Source organism: Nyctibius grandis, chromosome 5, assembly GCF_013368605.1.
Source record: "Nyctibius grandis isolate bNycGra1 chromosome 5, bNycGra1.pri, whole genome shotgun sequence".
NCBI lineage: Eukaryota > Metazoa > Chordata > Aves > Nyctibiiformes > Nyctibiidae > Nyctibius > Nyctibius grandis.
In genome coordinates, this window is record NC_090662.1 from 3,564,373 (window position 1) to 3,587,231 (window position 22,859).

Below are 22,859 nucleotides of genomic sequence, written 5' to 3' on the forward strand. Positions count from 1 at the left end.
GTCTCACCACCCTCCCAGTAAAGAATTTCTTCCTAATATCTCATCTCAATCTCCCGTCTTTCAGTTTAAAACTGTCCCTCCTCGTCCTATCACTACTTGCCCTTGTAAAAAGCCCCTCTCCCGCTTTCCTGTAGCCCCTTCAGGTACTGGAAGGTGCTAGAAGGTCTCCCCGGAGCCTTCTCTTCTCCAGGCTGAAGAGCCCCAGCTCTCTCAGCCTGTCTCCATAGCAGAGGTGCTCCAGCCCTCTGAGCATCTTCGTGGCCTCCTCTGGACTCGCTCCAACAGCTCCATGTCCTTCGTATGTTGGGGGCCCCAGAGCTGGATGCAGTACTTGTGCACTCGGTGCATGCATGTGTTCACCTTTACATCACCCCACGGCCCCTTGCTCGTGACCAAGACCCCATGGCGTGTTGATGAGCACATCCTCAGTCCAGGCAGATGAGCCTTGGTGGGCAGGGTGTGTGCACACATGCGTGTGTGTGTTGCTGGGTGCCTCCATGCCCCTGTCTGTTCTGCCTGCTTGAATATTTCCACCCTCTTGTATGCTGCTGTGTTGACGTGTGCTCTGCTGCCCGTGCCCATCTGTGTGCTGCTGCGCTCTCTCCTGCCCATGTGTCCATGCGGGTGCCTTGGTCTCTGCACGCGTACATGCCTCCCATTGCCAAAGGGCAGCTGGCTTCCTCTCAAGTGACATGGTGTTGTGAGGGTCCGTGGGTGTCTCAAAGCTCGTCCCGTCTGGCTGCAGTCAAAGGGCCCTTTGTGGTGCTGCTCCACACCCCCCACCACGGGGCTCCAGGCCCTCGGGGTCACTGCGTTCCCGGCACAGCGGGATGAGCTCATCTCTGGGAGGAATCTGGTCCCTCAACCCCATGAACAGACACTTATAAAGGACTTGTATTCACGATCCAGCCCGTGTTGCGATACATCTGTCCTCATACCATCCCATATTACTATCATCTGCCTCAATTTCTGAGCAATCCCATGTAAGGGTTTGTACTCCAGGCCGACTGCACTGAGATCTTTGTCTCTGGTCGGTCCCATTCACACACACTATCTCAGCCAGAACCCACTCTGACTGAAAGCATCTATTTACATTCTCTTTACAAAGAACCAGGGCTGGTGGCAGTAACAGGATAAACATTTAAAAGCTACCTGTCCTCTCCCCAGAATGTTGGCCATATAAATGAAAATCCAACAGTTTGGGAGAAATGAAAGTGCCTGGAGATCTGTCCCCTTCCTGCCATGGCCAGTGGCTTTACGTATATCTGAACTCCTGCATGCTGGAAAAGTGGACCAACTCCATGAGGTGTCAGAAGACTTACAGACCTAATAGGTCCAGGAGATTTCCTTTCCACTCATGCAATAGGGTGCTGTGAGGAGCAGGAGATGACTTTATTGCTGTAGAGTAGCTGTCGGTGTGCTGCAGAGAGACAGCTGCAGGATCACAGAGCCCCATCATGGTGCATATGAACGGAGTGGCACTAGGATGACCTTTGAGTTTATCCACTGAGATCAGAAATATGAGCATCCAGCAACAGGACGCTCTCTGTGAGCATTGAACTTTACCTCTGGGAATGTCAAACACAGAACCCGTTATTCTCCACGGAGGACCTGGTAGTGCTCTATAGAGCACCTGTGGTAGATATGTGCCTGATAAAGCAACCCATGGATGGAGAGACTCTGCTCTGTTGCCAGAGGGATTGAAATCCTGCGCAGCTCAGGAAGCAGACACAGAGGCTGTACAGGCTTCTTTGGGGAAGGAACAGAGTCCCCCCCATTCTCCTGCCCTCCCTTTGCTCTGGCAGAAAGGTCAAAGGTGCCAGGTCTTTCCCTGATGTAGTTTCATTCTCCCAAAGTACTCAATCAGCTGGGCAGTGCTTGTAAAAGCCTGAAACCAAAAGTTTGGATATAAAATCTGGTGGCTAGAATGTTCACATTGCCTCTTTATTTGGCCAAACACACCTCTGATGCAGGCATTAGCTCTTAGAGATGCCACTGTTGTTAGCATGAACTTTCCTAGGACATATCTGCAGCTCAATGCTCTGAGTGCTCTGTCTTGATTTCTACTGATAGAGGGCAAAGCACAATTTTTCAGTCGTCTCATAGAATCACAGAATGGTTTGGGTTGGAAGGGACCTTAAAGATCATCTAGTTCCAACCCCCCTGACACAGGCAGGGACACCTTCCACTAGACCAGGTTGCTCCAAGCCCCATCCAAGATGGCCTTGAACACTGCCAGGGAGGGGGCAGCCACAGCTTCTCTGGGCAACCTGGGCCAGGGTCTTACCACCCTCACAGCAAAGAATTTCTTCCTAAGATCTAATCTAAATCTCCCTTCTTTCAGTTTAAAACCATTCCCCCTCGTCCTATCACTCCATGCCCTTGTAAAAAGCCCCTCTCCCGCTTTCCTGTAGTCCCTTCAGGTACTGGAAGGTGCTAGAAGGTCTCCCTGGAACCTTCTCTTCTCCAGGCTGAAGAGCCCCAGCTCTCTCAGCCTGTCTCCATAGCAGAGGTGCTCCAGCCCTCTGACCATCTTCGTGTCCTCCTCTGGACTCGCTCCAACAGCTCCATGTCCTTCCTATGTTGGGGGCCCCAGAGCTGGATGCAGCACTTCAGGGGGGGTCTCACGAGAGCGGAGTCTCAGATGACTCTGGGCAAGGGCCAGGAGCTGTGATGCCTCATGGAGAGGAAGGAGGAGGAATAGCAGGTTCAGGGGTCTGGGTCTTGCACTGAGCATCACAGCCCAGTCCTTGGGGGGGACTGGACAGCAAAGGGCTCAGCCCCATGCCATAGGTGAGTGCCAGCAGCCTGTTAACAGATCGCCTGGCAGGGCTTGTTGCTGAACACTGATCACTTGGCAGGCCATTACCTTGAAAAATGAGCTCTGCCGAGCTCGCCTTGTGTTGTTACAAACTAATGATTTGCATTGATTAGCACGTGGCTCATGAGTGTCTAATTTATCAATCAGAGAGCGCCAGGGGAGCGCGTGTAAACCATGCTTTCAAAAATGATGTCATCTGTCAATTGGCTCGTGAATGGGAAAGCTGCATATACCTGACATGCTCTCCCTGGTGAGGGAGGGAAAGGACCAGGTCATCTCCTTTCCCTTCCCCCTGTGCCCAGCTCTGTAGCTGCTTCAATTTGGGGTGATCCAGGTACAGCCTGGTTGGCCACACTTCAAGCTGTAATTATTATTTTTATAGTGCTGGGAGTAGCGGTCGTAAACCTACTGTGTTAGGTGCTGTCCAAGCCCAGAATGAGAGGTTGGTCTTTTATTTATGTCTAACTTAGATCGTAAATCCATTGCAGCTAGGAGTATCTCTTGCTATAAATGTTGGTGGGGAACCACAGAGGTATGGCACAGCAGTCACATGCCATGGACTATGAAAGAAAGGGGATGTCTGTCAGAGAGGAGTTTGTCTCTCAGAATCACAGAATCAACCAGGTTGGAAGAGACCTCAGGGATCATCGAGTCCAACCATTGCCCTGACACCACCCTGTCAACTAGACCATGGCACTAAGTGCCATGTCCAGTCTTTTCTTAAACACCTCCAGAGATGGTGACTCCACCACCTCCCTGGGCAGCCCCTTCCAATGTCTAATAACCCTTTCTGAAAAGAAATTCTTCCTAATGTCCAACCTGAACCTCCCCTGGCTTGCAGGACCCTCTGGCCCAAAGCAGAAGGATCATTGCAGCATATCCCAAACTTAATCCGTGGTGAGACACTGACCCACCATGAAATGGAAGAACCTATGCCATTAACCTGAATCCGATGACCATCAACACCTTGCCTTATCTTTCTCCTGGCCCTGCTGAAGTGAGAGGAATCCTCCTCTGCCCCAGTGTGCTGCACTTGCCCTGCAAAGGAGATGTCCTATACACCAGTCAGGCACATCTCTGCTTGACCTAATTTTGCAGCCTGTCTGGATTACTTGAGAGGTCAGTGGGTGACTGCTCGGCAGGGATTAGACCCCGTGCTCCTGCCCTGTGCAGCCACCCATGCTTCCTGCCGGAGCCTGGCCGAGGGTGTGAGGAGGGAGGATTACAGTGCAATGCCTGCAGATGACAGGGATTAGCCAGCGGTGTTCTAGGGGAGCTGTTTTCTTGAAAACCCTACAATTGCTCTTTGGAAAAAAGGCCCTGGGAACTGTGTTGATGGAGGAGGGGGGAAGAACCAGTTGTGTAGCAAATAAGTCTTGCTTGCTTGCTAATCACAAGATTTAAATCTCCTGGACAAAAGATAACTAAACCAGGAAGCTGAAGGGATTGCAAGACCAGACTGCTTTGCTGTCCCTCCTGTTGTATGGAGCAGATGTTTGCACCCAGGTGTACATATGCACCCTACAGAGAGAGCACGCTGTGCCTCTAGGTGCCTTCTGCACGGGTATTTTTGTGTGTACAACTTTGCATCCGTGGATATAATTGGATGAGTGATCACCCAGACACTGATGGGCTTGGGACAGAGTTTTAGAGGTGAGCCTTACCAAGGTAAAAGCTGGGGGGCACTTGCAAGATTAGGATGTGGGTCTCCCTTGGAAGCAAAAGGCTGGGGTTGACTCTGCTCTGCTCTCCAGATCAGCTAGCATCATCTCTGGTGACAGCGGCTGCCGTCATGACACATTGGGGTCTGGATAGAGTTGAAAGCATGAGTGTTGGGAAGACTAAACACCTGATTTTCCAGGATCCTGCTCTCCATGTGGCTGAAGGTGCTCTGAGATCTGTATTTAGATGGGCTGGCATCGTCCGTTCAAGCAGCACCTTAAAACATCTGTACAAGAGGAGAGAGAGAGCTGCTGGATGCTGACTATTAGGCACAAGAAAGAGACACCCCACCCCTTGCTTTTTCAATTAGTGTTTCTAAAGACCTTTTGGATCAGTAGATAGATGGAGCTATTGAAATGCCATGTTTTATTAGAAATTGATCTCCTCTTAATAGACTTTAGGCAAATTAGAATGGATTATTAGCCTGGAAAACTCACGCCAAAACGGAGGGAAATAGGAGGAACATGGAGTGTCACCAGCCCCTTCCCCATCTTTGCCAAGATCAATAGAGCTACATCATGTAACCCAAATCAATGGAAAAGAAGAAATAAATGATCATGATAATGGCCTGACATTAGATCATATGCTGTCTACTGTGTCTTTGCCCCCTCGTCATGCCAGGAACAGCAGCCAGCAGTCCCAGCGGCCTCTGGGGAACATTAGGTTCATAAAAAAGGGAAGAACTAATATTGGAAAAGCAATGAAGTATTAGAGGCCCCTGTGCAGTCATAAGGCTGTGGCTGGGCACTGCTCAGAGCAGGCTGGGTTGATGTGCTGGGCTCCAGGGCTGCTTGGATCTCCTAGAAATGAAGTTTGCAGATCCTTAATCCAACAGCGAGAAATAATGATGGTGATTTCGGTGAGAAGCTCTGGGAGAAGGAGAGGCAAGAAGGACAAAGGAGGGATGCTTTGGGATATGGTGAGGACAGAGACTGTCCTACCAGGTCTGGCTTTTCCTGCCCAAAAATATTTCTTCTCCGTTCAGAGGCAGTGCCACAGCCATGTTTGCTCCCTCGCACCCAGGAGGAGACAGCAGGGATGGATTCTGATACCTGCAGGGCTTTGCCTTTGAAATCTGCCCTTGCAATCTTCCTGGCAGCCACTTAATCACCCGGGAACTGGGGCAATTTCACAGCCAAAATAAACCACCAGCATGACTTGAGGGGGAGCTGCTCGAGCACCGGCTGGAAGCATTGGGGATGGCGATGATGAATTCCCTTTAACTTCATCAGCCCGAGGGCTGCTGACACCGCACAAAAGCAGAGTGGCGGGGAGGAACGGGTCGGCTGAGTGAGCCATGGTCCACCAGTTCCTCTTCCACTTAGTTATTCATTTAATTATTTGTAATTACTATCATCCAACCAGTGTCTGCTCCTGCTGTCCGCCTGGCCGGCCACCATGATCCTGCTCCTGACCACACTCTCAGGAGTCCTGGATGGGTTTCAAACACTTTGTACAAAGGAGTTAATGGAGAGGGTCTCATTTCGAGCCAGGAATTGTGCTCTGGGTAGGAGGTGATGATTTTAGAAGAGTAGGAAACAGCTGAGCTCAATTGGCACAGTGGAAATGAACCATTCTTTTGCTGCCAGTGACCGGTCCAAGCTGCGGGAACAATAAAATAGAGGTGAGGTAGTAACTGGAGTCCTCGTTGAGGAATGTGCTTCTGAAGTGAGTCTGAAGACAATTTTGAAGATAATCAATTGTCTGTGCTTAATTTGCTGTGATTTATACAGCAGAGCAGTCTTAAAGTGTATGAAGTGGATTTTTCTTAGAAAAACCAAAATGGGATGATGTTAATGTGCTCGAAACACTGATTCAGTCTGTGGGATCAGGCTTTGGCAGGTCTGAGGTAAAGGTCCTGAAGCACATCTAGTATTCATGCTGGATTTTAGCAGAAACTGTCCCTTTACAGATAACTCCTTTTATACCATGTTAATTGCTGATGTAGACATACAGTTTGGGAAAGGGTTTCCCAGCTCTGCTGCTGGCATGCTTGCTCAGTTCACCTCTGTCTCACCTAGCTTCATCTACACAGTGAGGCTTTCCAAAAGAGACCATCCCCAACCAGCTTAGCGGAGCAATATTGTGGTAACAGAGGGACAGGCTCCTCTCAGACCGTGGGTCAGGATCGATGCTCCAGTCTGGAAGGCGGGTGTTTCTGTTGCTCTGGTGAGCTTAAAGATATTGGCTTTTGGCCATGATCATGGTTTACCTGCCAGAAACGGGACTAAGTGCTTGCTAGCACCAATTCCTTCTTCGCCCTCCAACCCCACTGCTTTTTCTTTGACCCTTTTGAGTCCATACCCATGATTTGGAGAGGTTTATTGTGTCCATCTCTTCAGTAACCATATGATCCCAACCTCTAAAACCTATCACACTCTTAGAATTTTGATTGAGGCATCTGCCACCACCTTGCCTGGGAGACTGTGCTCAAAGATCACCCACCCTCCTGTGGACTCCACAGTAGCTGGGGAGACCCAGATAATGCTGAAAAGCACCAGCTGAGTGATGGAAGGTATCTATCTTTTACCTTTTTTCACCTACCAGACCCGTGGGCTGCTTGCCAGGATGCCTGTAGGGGTAGGCATGGCCAGGGTGGGAGCTCAGGGAAGGCCAGACCCTGTGTCTTTAAAGATTAATAGTGTTGTTTGCTCATTAAGGAGATCATTTTGAAGTCAGCGCTAGCCAGAACATTCGAGTGCAAGCATCTGTTTGCTACTGGGAGAGGATATTTATTGTCTGATACTTCAATGGATGTAAATAAACAGCCAGACCTAGATAATGTTCAGACAAACAAACAAACAGCTGCCAGAATAGGTCCCCTGGCAGTTGACCTTCGGGAAGCATCATGCTGATGTTTTAATAGCAGCCGGCTTTGCAGAATGAAGCCCAGTGAGTACAGCCTTCCGAGAAGCAGGATTAATGTGCAGCCTGAGCACGCTGGTCCCCGGGAGCTCTGCACATGTGTGTTGGGTTAAAGGAGGGCAAAGGAGCTTGGGGTGCAGCGTAGAGATTCTTGCGGTCCAAGGAGCGTGTGCCTGTCCAGGACAGACATGTAGGCAGTGGGAACAGGTATTCCTGTGGTTGAGATGATAAACGTGTTTGTGGAGGAGTGTGCACACATCTGGTAGTGGTGGTTGTGGTGGACTGAGCATTTTCAGGCTCATGTATGGTCCTGGAGTCACTTCCTTCCACCGCTTCACAGAATCACAGAATCACAGAATGTCAGGGATTGGAAGGGACCTCGAAAGACCATCTAGTCCAATCCCCCTGCCGGAGCAGGATTGCCTAGACCATATCACACAGGAACGCGTCCAGGCAGGTTTTGAATGTCTCCAGAGAAGGAGACTCCACAACCTCTCTGGGCAGCCTGTTCCAGTGTTCAGTCACCCTCACTGTAAAGAAGTTTTTCCTCATATTTATGTGGAACCTCCTGTGTTCCAGCTTGCACCCATTGCCCCTTGTCCTGTCAATGGATATCACTGAGAAGAACCTGGCTCCATCCTCATGACACTTGCCCTTTACATATTTATAAACATTAATGAGGACCCCCCTCAGTCTCCTCTTCTCTAAGCTAAAGAGACCCAGCTCCCTCAGCCTCTCCTCAGAAGGGAGATGTTCCACTCCCTTAATCATCTTCGTGGCTCTGCGCTGGACTCTCTCTAGCAGTTCCCTGTCCTTCTTGAACTGAGGGGCCCAGAACTGGACACAATATTCCAGATGCGGCCTCACCAGGGCAGAGTAGAGGGGGAGGAGAACCTCTCTTGACCTGCTAACCACACCCCTTCTAATACACCCCAGGATGCCATTGGCCTTCTTGGCCACAAGGGCACACTGCTGGCTCATGGTCATCCTGTTGTCCACTAGGACCCCCAGGTCCCTTTCCCCTACGCTGGTCTCCAACAGCTCTGCCCCCAACTTGTACTGGTATATGGGGTTGTTCTTGCCCAGATGCAGGACTCTACACTTGCCCTTGTTATATTTCATTAAATTTCTCCCCGCCCAACTCTCCAGCCTGTCCAGGTCTCTCTGAATGGCTGCGCAGCCTTCCGGTGTGTCAGCCACTCCTCCCAGTTTGGTGTCATCAGCGAACTTGCTGACAGTGCACTCTATTCCCTCATCCAAGTCATTAATGAATATATTGAATAGTACTGGTCCCAGTACCGACCCTTGAGGGAGTCCACTAGATACAGGCCTCCAACTGGACTCTGTCCTATTGACCACCACTCTCTGGCTTCTTTCCTTCAGCCAGTTCACAATCGCTTCTTGCTCCCCTCCCTCTCACCTTGCAGAGGTGCTCATGGTTCACAGGCAGTTCCAAGGAGAAATCCCCACTGGACTGTCAGTCAGGCTCTAATCCCACAGCCTGATGAGAACATCTTGAATATAAGAACACCCACACTTCAGTCAGAAGAAAACTCTATCTATCCCAGCATCCCAGCTCCACGTGGGGCTTGTGACTGGTGCTGGCAAAGAAGAGCAGGAACAAAGCAAACGCTGGTGCGTGCTTCAGATTCCCTGCGATTGGCAGCTTGAGGAGCTTTCTGAGAGATTGTATCTGTGTCTCTGACTTTAGTGGTGATCATTTGTAGGCTTTGATGGGAATCTTCTCATTTCCCCTTCACAGGCTCTTCTTTTGATTTTTTTTTGCTAACCTGAACGCCCTGGTTCTAGTGGGTGCCTGTGAGCCAGGAATAAATCTCTCTCTAAGAGAAAATGCTGTTGTTTGATGCTCAGGACTGAGAACAATGTGCAGGGAAGGTGGAGATCCTCTGGGCTCTGTGCCTGGGGTCGAACATATGAAAGCCAGAGTTTAAGACAGGTAAAGGGATGGCTTGAGTTATGGACCAGACTTCTGGTTGAAAGCTACGATAATTACCTCTTTGCTGGCGCAGGGCTCGCACGGTCTGTACAGCGTGGGTGAATATCTGGCAGACTTTCTGGCCTTCTTCTGAATTTTCTTTTTCCTCAGCTACTAGCTTTAATGAGAGAGAGAGGTTTCTGCACTTAAAGTTGTTGGGCTGTTTATGCATGAGTGGACGTGTGTGTGTTTGCACACGTACGGTGGAATGAGCCCTGTTCCTCCCTCCCTCCCTCCCTCCCCCCTCTGTAAAATAATGATTTTGCAGGCAATTAGGCTAGCAATAGCTGTTAAATCACTTCTAAGTATCTCTGTTTTCCTGGTGTGAAACCTCTGCAATCTTTTACCTGAACCAAATGCATAGGGGCGATCCCTGGGGGCTGTGCCTCCTGTCTGCATGGTTTGTTAACTCCAGCCGGCTGTTTCTCCAACCTGCCTCTTCCATCTCCGAGCTCTTCCTCCTCTAATGGGGCCTGGCAAAGGCTGAGGACAGTGACTGAGCCCCGGGGTGATAATTGGCTGCTTACATATCTAGTGGCCTACAGATCTGACCCTGACGATACTGAAAAATCAAGGTCAAACCGGCAAAGACATAAGGTTTGTTTAGCACAGTGATCAGCAGGGAGAGCAAGGATCTTCTGCAGCCCTCTGACAGGGATGAGCAGTCACAAGGGACTGGGGAGGGGAAGGCAGAGCTGAAACAGCAGGCAAAGCTCAGCGACCGCTCCGAGAGTGAGAACTTGGTGCAGGAAAGTCTCTGTGGGAAACAGGAAAGGTTCCTGCTGTGGGGGCATCGGAGCTGCCCTGGGCAGAGCCCCAACAGGGAGATTCCTGTGTTTCTCAGCCTGAAGACCTGTCTGTCTCCTTCCTTTCTCCTGACAGTCCTAAGGGGAATGGCTCACCCTGAGTCCATTGGCCTCTTTGCCCTTGACCTCATGGGTGAATCACATCAGTGTCCACTTTCAAAAAGAGACTTGGAGGAGCTGAATTCTCCCATTAGGGACCATGGACATGAGCGAGCCCTTTCCTCCCCCGCAAAGCCAGTGGAAGGCATGGATGGTCTGTGTTGGGCTTCAGGCCCTGACCTCTCCGTGTGTCGATGCTGTGGAGTGTGTTGCTGTCATCATCAGATCCATCAAGATGACAAACTAACTGCAAATCCTTTGGTGTCGTTTGACCAGCCCAACAGCCAATGCCTGCACGTGCATTCAGTTATGCGGAGGCTGATGGATAGCACGTAGGATCTGAGCATCCCTGAGCACCCTCCACACCCTCTGCTGTTACTGGGAGCCCCTCTAACTCCTTTCTGCCTCATTTCCTCTGTCTTTCCTGGGGGAATAATATTTCTTTGTTGTCATACAGCAGGTGACATCAAGGAAGGACAAAGAGAAGAATCTGTATATCATTGCTGCCCTTTGCTCATACAGGCTTTCCAGACCCTTTGTCATTCCCTCTCTTCCTTTCTTTTTGCCTTTCTAATATAGAGGATGATTCAAGCTCCGTTTCTTGGCTGAAAGGTTGATACAGAAGGAACAAGCTCATAGACTGTGCCAGGGGACAGTGGGAATGGGTCTTGATACCATAAGTTCTCCATGGCTTGTTATTTCTGTTGGGTGGGAAGGGTGTTTTTTGCTCAGCTATCAAACTGCATTAAGTGCAAACCAGGGACTGGGAGCCTTTCGTCTGCCTTTGGTCAGGAAGGTGTGGAGATCATGATGTGGAGCCTGAAGCAGATCTTCTACAACTTTGTTTCACAGAATCACAGAATCACAAAATCAACCAGGTTGGAAGAGACCTCTGGGATCATCGAGTCCAACCATTGCCCTGACACCACCATGGCAACTAGACCATGGCACTAAGTGCCATGTCCACTCTTTTCTTAAACACCTCCAGAGATGGTGACTCCACCACCTGCCTGGGCAGCCCCTTCCAATGGCTAATGACCCTTGCTGAGAAGAAATTCTTCCTAATGTCCAACCTGAACCTCCCCTGGCGAAGCCTGAGGCTATGTCCTCTTGTCTTGTAATGTTTGTGTTGCTGCAGGATAGAAGATTTTCTGAAAGTGAATGGCAACACATTAAAAACATAGCAAGGGAGGTGAGGAATGTGGATGCATCTCTGAAACACACGGCCATGGGTTTTGCTGAAGTACAGAGCCTCACAAGATTCAGAAGGACCTGACACTCCTGTGGAGAGCCAGATTATCCTGAATTGTGATTGTAGTATTGAAAGGGATTACAAACCTTTCCCATCTGCTTTTGAGCACAATCTCCAGAAATTGGGTTTAGATGGGTAAAGAAAACTCTGATGTTTTGTCCATTTTCTTCTGTACCGCTGGGTCACTGTCAGGGATAGACTGGGACTGTGCATCTGGTTCTTTCTCCTAATTCCAGTTATGGATGTTCCTAAGTGACACCTTGTTATGAGATGTGGCTGGAATCATAAGGTGCCGTATTTGTGCAGGACTGATTTCAATATCTGATATATGTAATCAACAAGAGAAATAACCTGTGTTGTACTGTGCACTCTGCAATAATATATTGCCCCAGGGAACATTAGCAATAAGAACAATAATGGTGTCTGACTTGCGTTGGAGTGAGTCAGTCCTGCAGACTCTTGTGTGTTTTTTTATCTTTTACTCATCATCACCACAAATTCTGCTTTTTGTGCCATCGCTTTCAGCTCAGTAGATTTGTCCAGGCAGTGACAGTAACACAGTGATAGTGCCAGACAAAAGTGAGCAGGCTCTGGATTGTGCTTCTAAAGTACTCTTGTGTTGATGGGATCAGCAGAAAAAGTTAAACCTGTCTTATCCTTTAAGTGAGGAGGCAAGGGAAAAGTTCACTTTGCGATGACAGTGGTTGTTGTCCAAAAGACTTGGACCACAATGCATTTTTCCAATGATTATTCTATAGTCTCCATGGAAAGACGAAAAATGCTCATGTTCTCTCCTTGTTTTTGTTTTTGCTCTGCAGATCCGTGTGGACGGCACCACCAAGAACACACTGGAGTATGAGATTGTGCAGGTGGTGGATAATGGCCCCATATTACGGGATATGGCCTTCTCAATGGATTATGAACACCTCTACATCATGTCTGAGAAGCAGGTAAGAAACTCTGCCAGTCCATGGTTCTTTGAAAGCTTTTAGCTTGATCATGCTATGAACATCAGAATTGCACATGAAGTTCTGATAGTGAACACAGTTACTACAAAGGTGTGGTCCATTGTTGATCTCATGGTTTTTCATGCTTAGAAACTGTTGCATTTATACACTGATGAAATTTTTGAGGGGTCAGGGGCAGAGAACTAAGGGGGCAGAAACCACCCCCAGCATTACTTTATGCAGTACACATCTTACTGGCTACGTGACAAGGAGTTGCTACTGCATCTGCTGTGTACCACATTGCTCTCCACCCCCATTCAAACTGTGGCTGCATCTGCCACAGATACAGATAAGTGTAACGCTGAATCTTTTGGCTTCAACTGGAGTATTTGGAGAACCTGGAGCCTCTTTGAGACATAGCGATCAAGAGTGTAAGATGCTGCCTGCCAGGGTGCAGGCCAAGTTTAGCGTGACGTTCCTGTTGTGTTATTAGTATTATTATTGAAAATACTACCAGCCAGATTCCAGGGAAGGACCAATCTGGGTGTTCTAGACATGGAAGTCTGGCTGATTTCAGCAGAGTGCTTGGCTTTAGAAGTTTGCTGCTGGGGGTGAAAGGAGGAAATAGTTTTGCTTGAAGACATTCATTGTGCCTAATTAATCTTGTGGACATGCAGGGATTTGAAATATTGTAACTGGTTGATTCATGAGTGCTTGTGAGGATCTTTATATCCCCACACAAAAAGGAGCAATGAGGGATTTTGGTAGCATGGTGGCAGGTGCCCTACAATGTAAGTTCACTGGAGGCCACTAGTCCAAGTGTGACGTGTTCACCCATGCATTAGTGTTCAATGATTCGTTGAGCAAGTATTACCCCCTTGACCTTGGATCATGTAAGTGGCACCAAACATAAAACATCCACTTGATATACTGCTTATTGCCTTCATGGATTGCCTGGAGGATGCCTGCGTATTCCAGTAGCACTATCAGAGCTGTGTGATCCCCTCCCGGTATTGCTCAGTTCCCTAACACTGAGATCCGCCCCTAGATGTGATGCTCCAACCCTCTGACAGCACTGTGCTACAGTGATCAGCAGTCAGCAGTCTCCAGGGTGGCAATGGGCCACAACGTCCCCTCTTCTCACCCACCCTCATGGCAGTTTTACCACCCACTAATTCCTGCCGTAAAAAAAGTAACAGTGAGTAATTGTTTCCTCTTCACTTGCTGTGATTTTATAGACCCTCCTCATATCCTCTTCAGGTGGCTGTTTTCCAGGCTGTGACTAACATTGAAATTATTAGCCTGTACCTAAGCTAGGAGCAGTTTTCTCCTGGACCATAAGGCAGGGATACATACGGTTTTGGAGGAAGCATTTAGCAGGGTTGCTGTGGTCCAGGAGCTCAAATGTGGCAGGCTGGCTATCCTTCTCCCCATGCAAAGTCATGAGGTTATAGTTTCCAATATATGACTGTCATTTTTTTCTGCTTGAATAATTTTATTTTAAATGTTTTGTGTCTCTGCAATGTCTCCATTGCTGAGCTATGGATATTTATACCTCAAATTCAGAGTGGGGACAGGAGCAACTCTGTATGTTCATCTTTATTAAAGAGGCTGTAAGGTGACGGTAACTCAGGAGAAAGGACGTGATGACAGAGCCTGGATTGCTTTCTCATCTGCTCCATGCTGGGCAAGGATGGGATGTCACCTCCAACGCTGAAGTGAAAATAGTCCCAGTCACTTGTTGGGATGGGGTGGGAAGCTGGAGGCAGGTGACGTTTGTGACCTCCTGTGAGACTTTGGTCAAGGCACTGCTCCTCTTTCTCATCCTTTTACTTTGTGGGTCCTTTCTTTCCTTTGAGCAGAACAGGGCTTCCCACATGGTCAAAGCCCTTAAGTGTGGTGATATACCAATAATCAATCCACTGATTTTAGATTTGCTCAGTGTCCTTGTTGTGCAGGTCCATTTGGCAACAGGTCACTTCAGATACCACCACTGGCTTTGTACAGCCCTTCAGATTTACAGATGTGATACATTTGGCTTGTTTGGGCTGGTTGGTCTTTTAACACACCCAGGAGCTGTCTTGATTCTCTCTAGGAGAGGGCAATGGGACAGCACCGTTCACTCACTCACTTCCTTAAAAAATGAAATCTGGAAAAACAGAAGCAACTTGGTTTTCCTCCAGGAACTTCCAAGAACAAATTCTTGCTGATATGTTGACTACCTGCACTTCCCTGACCATTGCAATGTGAGCAGACTCATTTTGTTTTGGCTATTCTGAAGCACAAGCTTAGGGAGGTATTTTTAGGACCACAATTTGTTGACGGAGCCCTGTAGAGAACCCAGGAGCCCTGAATCCCCTGTGATTTATTCTATCATCTTCCCCCACCCATCTTTGAAGCCCAATGGTGTCTGTATGAGAGAAGTTAGTGAAAAGGGTATGGACAATTATTAATTAAAATCTGATTTGATTTTGTGGAACACTCAGCACTACAGAAGACTTTGCCCTTCTGATTTTATCTCATGATATAACGCACTTCAAGTGCTCAGATGAATTAACATTTTCAGGGCCAAAGGGGCTGAGAGTGGGCACAGGGGTTTGCCTTTGCTGGAGACAGGACTATGAACGGCGTGGAGGAGTGGAGGCTGGCTGACCTTGGGGAGGGTATATCCCATCCACAGTTCAAGCCGTGTAATACAGTTCTTTTCACAAATGGATGAAGCTCTGACTTATCAGAGGTTTTCACTGCTCACAGAAATCCTCTGATATTGTGAAGTCTGTGGAGATGAGGGACAGGGGGGTGATGGCTTGACCTGACCTTTTCAAAGGCAGGCAGGCACCAGGGCTGGTCCTATCCCTGGGGAAGGAGGAGGTTTCTTCTCCCTCCGTCTGCTTGGCTCAGTCCTGACTGTGACCTGGAGATAAGAGTGGTTCTGTTGGGTGTGTAGCTGCTCTGTTAAAAGCAGTTTTGTCAGGCTTGGCTCCATCATTCACCAGTCCTAAACAGGAATGGAAGCCCCAATGATTAACACCAATTTCTCCAGCTTGTACCAGTCCTATTGTGGCTCTGGCAGTCCCAGCAAGTATTACTCTTCACAGAATCACAGAATCAACCAGGTTGGAAGAGACCTCAGGGATCATCGTGTCCAACCATTGCCCTGACACCACCATGTCAACTAGACCATGGCACTAAGTGCCATGTCCAGGCTTTTCTTAAACACCTCCAGAGATGGTGACTCCACCACCTCCCTGGGCAGCCCCTTCCAATGGCTAATGACCCTTGCTGAAAAGAAATTCTTCCTAATGTCCAACCTGAACCGCCCCTGGCGCAGCTAAATGTCCCAAACTATTCTGCAATGAGGTGTTAGGCTCAGCTCAGCAAGGCACCCTTTAACTTGAAATACTTCCAAAAAGCTGTTGCAATAAACCTGGCTACATGAAGGGGCTTTCTCATGATGCCAAAAAAATATATTCCCTGGCCTTTTATAAGGTCAGCATCTTCATGGGAGCACTTTCATAGAATCATAGAGTCACAGAATGGTTTGGGTTGGAAGGGACCTTAAAGATCATCTAGTTCCAACCCTCCTGCCATAGGCAGGGGCACCTTGCACTAGACCAGGTTGCTCCAAGCCCCATCCAACCTGGTCTTGAACACTGCCAGGGAGGGGGCAGCCACAGCTTCTCTGGGCAATCTGAGCCAGTGTCTCACCACCCTCACAGTAAAGAATTTCTTCCTAAGATCTAATTTCCTCAGTGCACTGGGGGTCCTTGCGTTGCACATGGGGCTTTTCATCTGGAGCTGAACTCCCTGTGCTCCAAGGGGAACTGGGGAGCCAGCTCAGGCCTGTGGTCTGTGGCTGAAACAGGTCCTCCCTTGCAGCTCCTGTGAATGTCGAGAGGTGACAAGCGGCACTTGTCAGCGCTATCAGACATGCCGTGCTCTCATGAGCAGGATGCAGCAGCTTTGCACCATCAGAGGGGCTCCATTATATATAAATACATATTTTATAGGGAGATGTATCGAATGAGGGAGAGGGGAAGATTTGTCACCAAAACCCAGAGACACGGTATACAAAGGTCCCATTACTTCACAGAGGTGCAGGTGTATGTGTGTTTCAAGAGCCAACATGTGTTTCAAGTCCCTGTCAAAAGAGCGGGGAAGGATTGGTGCGTGCATGGGATCTGTCAGGAGTTATCCGTAGATCTGCCATTTAGCCCCAGCCTTCACAAAGGCTCCGAGTGAGTTACAGGCCGGACGGTGTTTCCCACTGAACAGAGGGTCTTGTGTGGCGGAGGCAGGGAGGGGGCTGCTCCGGGGTGTAATTTCCTCACTTATCTGTCTGAATGGCACTTGTCCCTGTATTGAGATGTTCCCTGGGGGTCATGGGGATATCGATACGTTGGAGGCTTGGGCTGTTTCTTTTTCCTTCTTTGTTTCTGGTGCACAGACACTGGAGAGTCCTCTGCCCCACATGCTGATCTAAAGGGATGAGGAGCAGATGGGAAATGCTGCTGGAGGAGCAGGGGAGGGAGGCCTGCAGTGTCTCTGCATCTCCTCTGCTCCTCATCACACACGCACATGCCTCCTCAGGTCCCTCTTCCTCCCCCAACCCTCTGTCTGAATCTCTTTCTCCCAAACAAGAAGCCTGAGCCTACAAGCTTCCTAGAGCGCTCTGCAGGTGTTAAGATGCTTCTTTCACCCCTTCCTCACTATCTCCCTGCCTCTCTCTCTGATCCCATCCCTCTTTGTGGCCCTGTGCTCTCCTTTACAGACTTGAACTTGCTCTTCTGTCATCCCTCCAGTCCTGGCAACCCCTGTCCTTTGCTCTCTCCTCTTCCAGCTGCCACCACGCTGCTGGCTGACTGTGCCTCCTTGCCTCCTCGATGCTTAACTGTTGACATGCACATGCAGCCCAGCTCTACGTTTCAGGAGGTGCAGGATGCTCATTTTCCTGTTGTGACTTTGGACTAGTATTTGGAAGGTCACCTCCATTACCCCCACATAGCTCTGTTTCAGCATGTTGGACTCCTGGGTCTCTCCCAGTGCTAGGTGTGTTTTGCAAAGCTGATGCAGCACCTGAAAGCAAATCCAAGACACAGGAATCAGCTCTTCCCTTTGATATAGAGGGATCAAAAGGAAGAGCTGGAGAAAATGAACTTAAAGGCTCAAAAGCCAGAAGGCAAACTGCAAGAGGCCCCAACTTCATATTATTAAAATCCCAAAGCTTTGAGCCACCTCCTGCTTCTGGTTTACTAATGACTAGGGAAGACTCTGTTCTGCAAAGAGTTTATGAGTAAGCCTAGTTTGAGTCAATGAAGGAGATTTGCTGTCCCTCTCTGTGCAGGCAGGTTTTTTTCGTGCAGGTGAGTCAGCTTCATGCTTCAGTGGAAGGTTGTGCTTCTTCCCTGTAAACTAGCAGAGAGTCATCCACGATTTGAGAATAAATCACATCTGTGCAGTGCTGTCATTCCCTAAAACCATTACAGCATGTCGAAGGTGAGACTGGTAGGGTCACGCGTAGCAGAAGGAGATAGGTATTTTGGGGGCTCTTTTAAACTTTGCCAATGATATATCAAACAAATATGTACTTCAACTAAGCATGACAGAAACCACATTTGGTAAAAATTATGTAACAGTATCACAAATCACGTGGACAGGGTCTTTTTGGCCTTTCTGTGTCTGTTTCTCATTAAAATGGGGAAGGCTTAAACCTATTTGTCTCCTGAGATTTATTCTTCTTCCCTTTGCCACTGAGTCACTATCTGCAACAGGATTATTGTGTGCAAATTAGCTGCAAAAGAAGAGGTGGTGACTGGTTAGTTTATTTCTGATTTCATGACCACTGATTAAAATCTTGTCTGCTGTTTATGTTATCATATCAATTAGTTAAAGCAATCATTAAAAACTTTACTCAATTATAGCTTAATTTCTTCAAACGTGGTCTTTGCACAAGATTTCAATTAGCATTAAATCCTAGGTTTCAGAGTGACTGTTTCCAGGGGATTGTCACTTTGAGCCTGTCCCCAGAAACACTGGCTCAAGATCACAAGTTTTAAAAATAACTCCAGAGTTTTTCCTTGTGATTTGCATTTGTTTGTTTGTGAGCCATCAGGTTGTGTGCAGACCATGTTTTTCATCATTGGTCCAGAATCAGAAAAGACAGAAACGATCTTGTTTGAAAATGGAAAGCTGAGATTGTCTAGTAAGTGTCACTTTTTGACCTGGGGATTTAAAAGCAGCAGGGACACCCATAAACTGTAAATTTTGGCACTGCTCTTGCAGATTTCTGTCATTTGACTCTGCTGTCTTGTAGGTTCTTGGAGTATTGACTGTCATCTTTGCAGAAGGGGCTACTGTGCATAGCGTGGCACATGACCACTCTGTGCACATCTGCTCTTTGGAGAAGGTCAGGTCTTCTGCAGGACTCCACTGTTCAACTTCTGAAAGCCAGGAAGGAAGGGTGTTGACAGTGTAGTCTCTTCCTTGGAGTAACTGGCTGCTCCTAGACCAGATTGACATCCTAGGTAAGATCAGGGTCAGCAGAGCTTCTAAGGGGCCCAAGTCAAGAGCTGAAATGCACTCTTTATGAAGATGTGTCCTATTAGGCTGTCTCTAAATCCTCAAAAGAAGAGGCCTCCAAGCTGCCCAGCTACCCATCTCTTGGGCAGTCCTGCACAAAACAGGGAAGAACAGTTCCCAGAGTTCAGTCAATCTCTAGCAAGTAACGAGCGTGATCCCAGTTGGCAGCAAAGGCAACTTCTGTTCTCTTTGACTGTTCTTCCCTGCACCTAAAATACCAGTCATCACCCTCAGCAATATCAGAGACTGAACTCCGCTCTTCCTTGCATTTGCCTTCACCTAATTAAGGGCCTGTTAAATAAGTCAGATGCCTTCTGAGAAATGACTGCATGGATGGAAAACCCTGCATGGATACTCAGCTAAGGATGGAAAAGGCACTGTGCGAGTGCCTGTGTTTCTCAACCAAGAACAATAAAAGCGATCTGGCCCACCGGCAAAACTGCAGCACGTTGTGCTGCTGACTCTTTTGAAATAATCCTTTATCAGCAAAAGGCATATTATTGCAAAAAGTCATAGTTTAGCTTGATTTTAACTAATTTGCTGCTAGCACATGGGTATCCTAGGAGTAAGCAGTTGTGGGATAATTAAGGGAATAGGGAGCCCCTTAACCTCCTGCTGGGTTGGTTGTGTGTTCCAGTGGGGATGTAAATAACTCAGAAAGCTGGGGTGAGCAGGTGAGGAACAACTTCAAGGTCTTGGAGGTGTCCCAAATGAGCCATTTATGGCAAGGAAACAAATTCTGTCTCCATCCCATGAGATGTATGGGCATCTGGAATTTCATCTCCCACTGTCCCTCAGCCTCAGGCTTTTCACACTTGAATTAAGGTCTTTTTATGCTTTGAAAATGCTTTTGCAAGCCAGTTTGATTCTGTATTCAAGTGCTCCACTTTGCCTTAACACAAGTACTATGTTAAGTGCACTGGAAAGGAGAAAAGGTTCACAGTTGAGACACAGACTAGGATTTGGGACATCTAGACTCATACCCTGCCTTGCTCACAGAGTCTTTGTACAGCTGTTGGCAAACCACTGTAACTCCATGTGCCCTGAAGGTACAGAAGATATTTCCAAGATCAGGGCTTCGTTTGGAGCTCTCTGCAATTCCTGCCACCGGCTATTGAAAACTCACATCTCCTCCTGACACCTGAGGCTGGTGTGCATGCCCTGATGAGAGCTGGAAAGCTTTGCTGGATCTCAAAGTTCAGAGGGACTTTTGCTTTGCTACTGTCAGGTATTTAGTGTGAGCTTTGCTGTGTTTATTTAGGACAAGAGGACATAGCCTCAGGCTTCACCAGGGGAGGTTCAGGTTGGACATTAGGAAGAATTTCTTCTCAGAAAGGGTCATTAGCCATTGGAACGGGCTGCCCAGGGAGGTGGTGGAGTCACCATCTCTGGAGGGGTTGAAGAAAAGCCTGGACATGGCACTTAGTGCCATGGTCTAGTTGAGATGGTGGTGTCAGGGCAATGAATGGTTGGACTTGATGATCCCAGAGGTCTCTTCCAACCTGGTTGATTCTGTGTGATTTTGTGTGATTCTGTGTAGTGGAGAGGGAAATGCTTCTTGAGTGAATAATTGTTCTCCTCCTTGTAGCCATCCTGTAGATGACACTTAAGTTATAGCTTTCTTGATCCCATCTAGAAGAACATTGGCAAGGCCAAGCTGTGTGGAGGGGACTAGCTGGGAGCAGTTTGACAGTCTTTCACTGAAGGGAAGGATTTAATACAACATGCAGGTCAGTATCCCTTTGCTTCATGCTTGGCCTTGCTCATCTGTGCCAGAACCCTGTTTCTTCCAGACCTGCCCCATCGCAGAGAAATGACTTCTCTGCAAGAACATTGCATTAATCACTGGGATCCAGCTGGGTGGGAGTGTATCAGTGCAACTGCTCAAGTACTTTAAATACATGTATCTTAGCCATGGACAGAGTCTAAACCCTGCTTTGCTGGCGAGACATGAATTCATATAACTGCCATCTGAGTTGGAGCACTGCTGGTGACATTTTACAGCTGATGAGTAGAAAGGGCTGAGTGATTTGTCCTTAGCCATGACACATGCCTGTGACAGAGTATTACATCAAAGCTGAGTCTCCCAATCACCCCTCGGCCAGGGTTTGAGGTGCACTTATGTCCATATAGTTTAACGTGATTTTGTGCCTGATACAGTCTTTCTTATTAAAAGACCAATGTTCAGTCACAGCAGTGGCATATTTGTGCCTGAACTCGACCGTTATCCCCTTTTCTACGTGTCAATGTTTGGGGGTAAAACTACGGCTTTCACACTGCCATCTGTGGATCTGCATTTGGCTTGAACTTCAGCAATGCCTAATGTCAGGATTCACAGAATCACAGAATCACAGAATCAGCCAGGTTGGAAGAGATGTCTGGGATCGTCGAGTCCAACCATTGCCCTGACACCACCCTGTCAACTAGACCATGGCACTAAGTGCCATGTCCAGGCTTTTCTTAAATACCTCCAGAGATGGTGACTCCACCACCTCCCTGGGCAGCCCCTTCCAATGACTAATGACCCTTGCTGAGAAGAAATGCTTCCTAATGTCTAACCTGAACCTCCCCGGGCGAAGCTTGAGACTGTGTCCTCTTGTCCTATCCCTAGTTGCCTGGGAGAAGAGGCCAACTCCCACTCCACTACAACCTCCCTTCAGGTAGTTGTAGACTGCAACAACTTGTTGTAGACTGCAACAACAAGTTGTAGACATTCACCTCTTAGTTCGCCAAAGAGTCGTCCCCATGCCAGGATGCTTCATCCACAGGCTGCTCAAAGAGGCAGCGCAGGAGCTGAAGGATGTACGGAGGCTTTCAGAGGTGCTGTGTTCCTCTAGAGGATGGTTTAATTTGTCTTTGGGACTCCTTGCCTTAAGGTGTCCATGGGGTGGACACAATTGTAGGGGGTTGCCTGGAGTCGTGACATGAAGAACAAGATGGGTCAGTCAGTCTAACCAGTAGCCAGGTCTCCCTCCTCCTCTCGTCTGTGTGTTTAGGTGGGAACATTGGTCCTTCCAATTCACAGGGCTCTGCTTTCACAAAGTAGAAGCTCCCCCCTGCCTTGCACAGAGGGCAAAATATGAGTAAGACTGGAGGAAAGAGTGAGCAATGCCCATAAATGCAAAAAGCATTTGTAGAGTCATTCCCCGGGTGAGGAGCGGCAGGGACTATCGATCCTCGGGAGCTGGTGACGGGTGGGAAGCTGCACAGACGTGTTCCCTGGGGCACAGTGCTGACCGGCACACTGCATGCAGGTCATCTGTCACTATTGATTGTGGAGTTGTTCCTCTCTGAGTCAAACACAGACTGCTCAGCAGAGCTGCTGTGCTGTTTGGGGAAATGGAGGTGGATCCGTGGAGTTAAATGTATCGCTCCTCTTGTTTTAAACAAAAAAATCCGCTCCCGTCTCTCTGAGTCCTGCCAGACTGGTAGGTTGTGGTTTCAGCTGGGAATAGGTCAGAGTATTAAGGGCAGCTCAAGGAATTTAGCTGGAAATCTGAAAATCTCCATCCTCCCCTCCCACAGCCCCTGACCCTGTAATAGACCCAGAAGAAGGGGAGAAGAAAGGGGAAACCTAACAAGCTGGTGATTACATGTGAAGCCTGGCAGATCTGTAATCCTGGGCTCCATTAAACATCTGTCTCTTCCAATCTCACTGACAGCCAGGTCTCCTTCTCTCCGCTGCCTTGCACAGACCTTCCATTTGCAGGTCACTTGACAGCACCAGTTGTTAATAATCCCCCTGCTTTGGTATTTCACTCCAGCCCAGCCT

The 22,859-nt window shown here is 48.3% G+C and overlaps 1 protein-coding gene across 1 annotated transcript in view; it reads left to right on the top strand.

Moving 5' to 3' along the window:
* PLXNA4 (plexin A4) overlaps window positions 1-22,859 on the top strand; it is a 511,402-nt gene that overhangs the window by 246,399 nt on the left and 242,144 nt on the right. Inside the window, exon 4 of the mRNA XM_068400326.1 lies at window positions 12,380-12,511. Coding sequence (XP_068256427.1) covers window positions 12,380-12,511 — 132 coding nt within the window. The remainder of the gene's footprint in view (window positions 1-12,379; window positions 12,512-22,859) is intronic.